This window comes from Tilletiopsis washingtonensis (assembly GCF_003144115.1).
Source record: "Tilletiopsis washingtonensis strain MCA 4186 unplaced genomic scaffold FA09scaffold_3, whole genome shotgun sequence".
Lineage (NCBI taxonomy): Eukaryota > Fungi > Basidiomycota > Exobasidiomycetes > Entylomatales > Tilletiopsis > Tilletiopsis washingtonensis.
In genome coordinates, this window is record NW_020312000.1 from 584250 (window position 1) to 585780 (window position 1531).

At 65.7% G+C, this 1531-nt stretch overlaps 2 protein-coding genes across 2 annotated transcripts in view; one reads left to right on the plus strand and one right to left on the minus strand.

Moving 5' to 3' along the window:
- Window positions 1-11: 11 nt before the first annotated feature.
- Window positions 12-264, minus strand: FA09DRAFT_293607 (hypothetical protein; the record flags this gene model as incomplete). Its single annotated transcript, XM_025740056.1, has 2 exons — window positions 12-175; window positions 237-264. 2 exons carry the CDS (start codon window positions 262-264, stop codon window positions 12-14), a joined length of 192 nt encoding a protein of 63 aa, XP_025600776.1.
- Window positions 265-502: 238 nt separating this feature from the next.
- FA09DRAFT_293993 (TPR-like protein) overlaps window positions 503-1531 on the plus strand; it is a gene marked incomplete at both ends in the record, with an annotated part of 5417 nt that continues 4388 nt past the window's right edge. The window contains 5 exons of the mRNA XM_025740069.1: window positions 503-588; window positions 672-710; window positions 767-961; window positions 1041-1116; window positions 1175-1468. Coding sequence (XP_025600777.1) covers window positions 503-588; window positions 672-710; window positions 767-961; window positions 1041-1116; window positions 1175-1468 — 690 coding nt within the window. The remainder of the gene's footprint in view (window positions 589-671; window positions 711-766; window positions 962-1040; window positions 1117-1174; window positions 1469-1531) is intronic.

Below are 1531 nucleotides of genomic sequence, written 5' to 3' on the forward strand. Positions count from 1 at the left end.
ATCTTGGCCCATCACGAGGAGCGGCGTGGTGCGTGCGTGTGCGCCATACGCACCTCCTTGGTGTGGTGCAGGCACTCGAGGTAGTCGGCGCGCTGGTTGATGCAGTCCTTGGGCGCGTCGGCGTTGGCGTAGCAGGCCATGAACTCCTGCCAGTTGGTGTAGCAGCGCGAGCGGCCTGGCGCACATGAGGCGGCGTCAGCTGAGCGCATTGGCAGTGGGAGAAGCGCGCAACGCACCGCCCTGGAAGCCGAAGCCGGAAGCCATGGTGCGAGCGAGGGGAGGAGGAGTGGAGAGGGAGAGGAAGTCAGACGCTGTGCAGCCAGCGACGATCGCCGCCATGCGCGCGGCTGGCTGTGGTGACGGCGCACAGGCACCTGGCGCGCGCGGCGGCGTGCGACTCCCGCGCGCGTGCCTTGGCGGAATGCGCTGGCCAGGCGAGGCGCGCTCGCTGCCTCCACCTGGCCATCGCCCACTCGCCTCCTCCACCCCTCACCACCACCCCATGTCCTCCGCATACGCCAAGGCCAAGCTCAAGGCGAGCCGCGAGGCGCTTGCGGCCAAGCAGTGGGATGCGGCCCTGGCTGCTGCGTGCGTGATTGCAGAGAGCTGGCCCTCCTCTGGCCACTTCTGATCTGGCGCGCTGGCTGCTGACCATGCTCGTCTACTCCCAGCGACGAGGTGCTTGGCGCCGAGGCAGGCCACTACAATGCGTGCGTTGCGCCGTCTTCCCTCCTTCTCTTGCCACATTTCCTGACGCCTGCACCAGCCTCGTCTTCCGCGCCCTGGCGCTGCTGCATCTCGAGCGTCGGGCCGAGTCAGAGGCGGCCTATCGCCTTGCCATTGCCGCGCAGCCCGATACACTGCTGGCATGGCAAGGGCTGGAGAAGTTGTATGCGCAGACAAGGCAGGCGCAGCTGCGGGCAGAGGTGCTGAGGCAACAGATGCACGTGCTGAAGCAGAGGTGAGTGGCTGGTGCCAAGGCGGGCGACACAAAGGGCGCGACTGAGAGGCTGATGAGGCCATGTCACCCACTGTGTTAGTGGCGATGCGACGAGGTTGGCAGAGACGCTGCAGCGGCTAGTGGAGCTGCACAAGGCAGAGGGCGACTCAGCACAAGTGAGTCTGGCGCCGCACAAGGCTCTCCACTGCCGCCGTAAGCTCATGCATTCTGCAGCTGGCGTCCGCATTGGAGCTCTACCTCTCCTCCTCGCCCTACTACCCTCTCCTCTCCTCGCTTCCCGAGCCCGATCAATCCGCGCCTAGCGCAACGACGACGTTCGAGGCGCAGCTGGCGGTGCATGTGCGCTCGCTCGACGTTCTGCAAGAGGTGCTGCACCTCTACGAGAAGGCCGAGGAGGCGACTGTGGCGCGAGAGGTGGAGAAGCGGAGGACGAGGTTGGATGTGGCACGCAAGACGAGGGAGGAGTTGAGAAGAAATGTAGAGAGTGATGTGCTGGGGGAGAGCAAGGTGAGTGGAACGCGAGGTTGAGGGCGACAAGAGGAGGGAATGGGGGCAGTGGGGGGAGGAGGA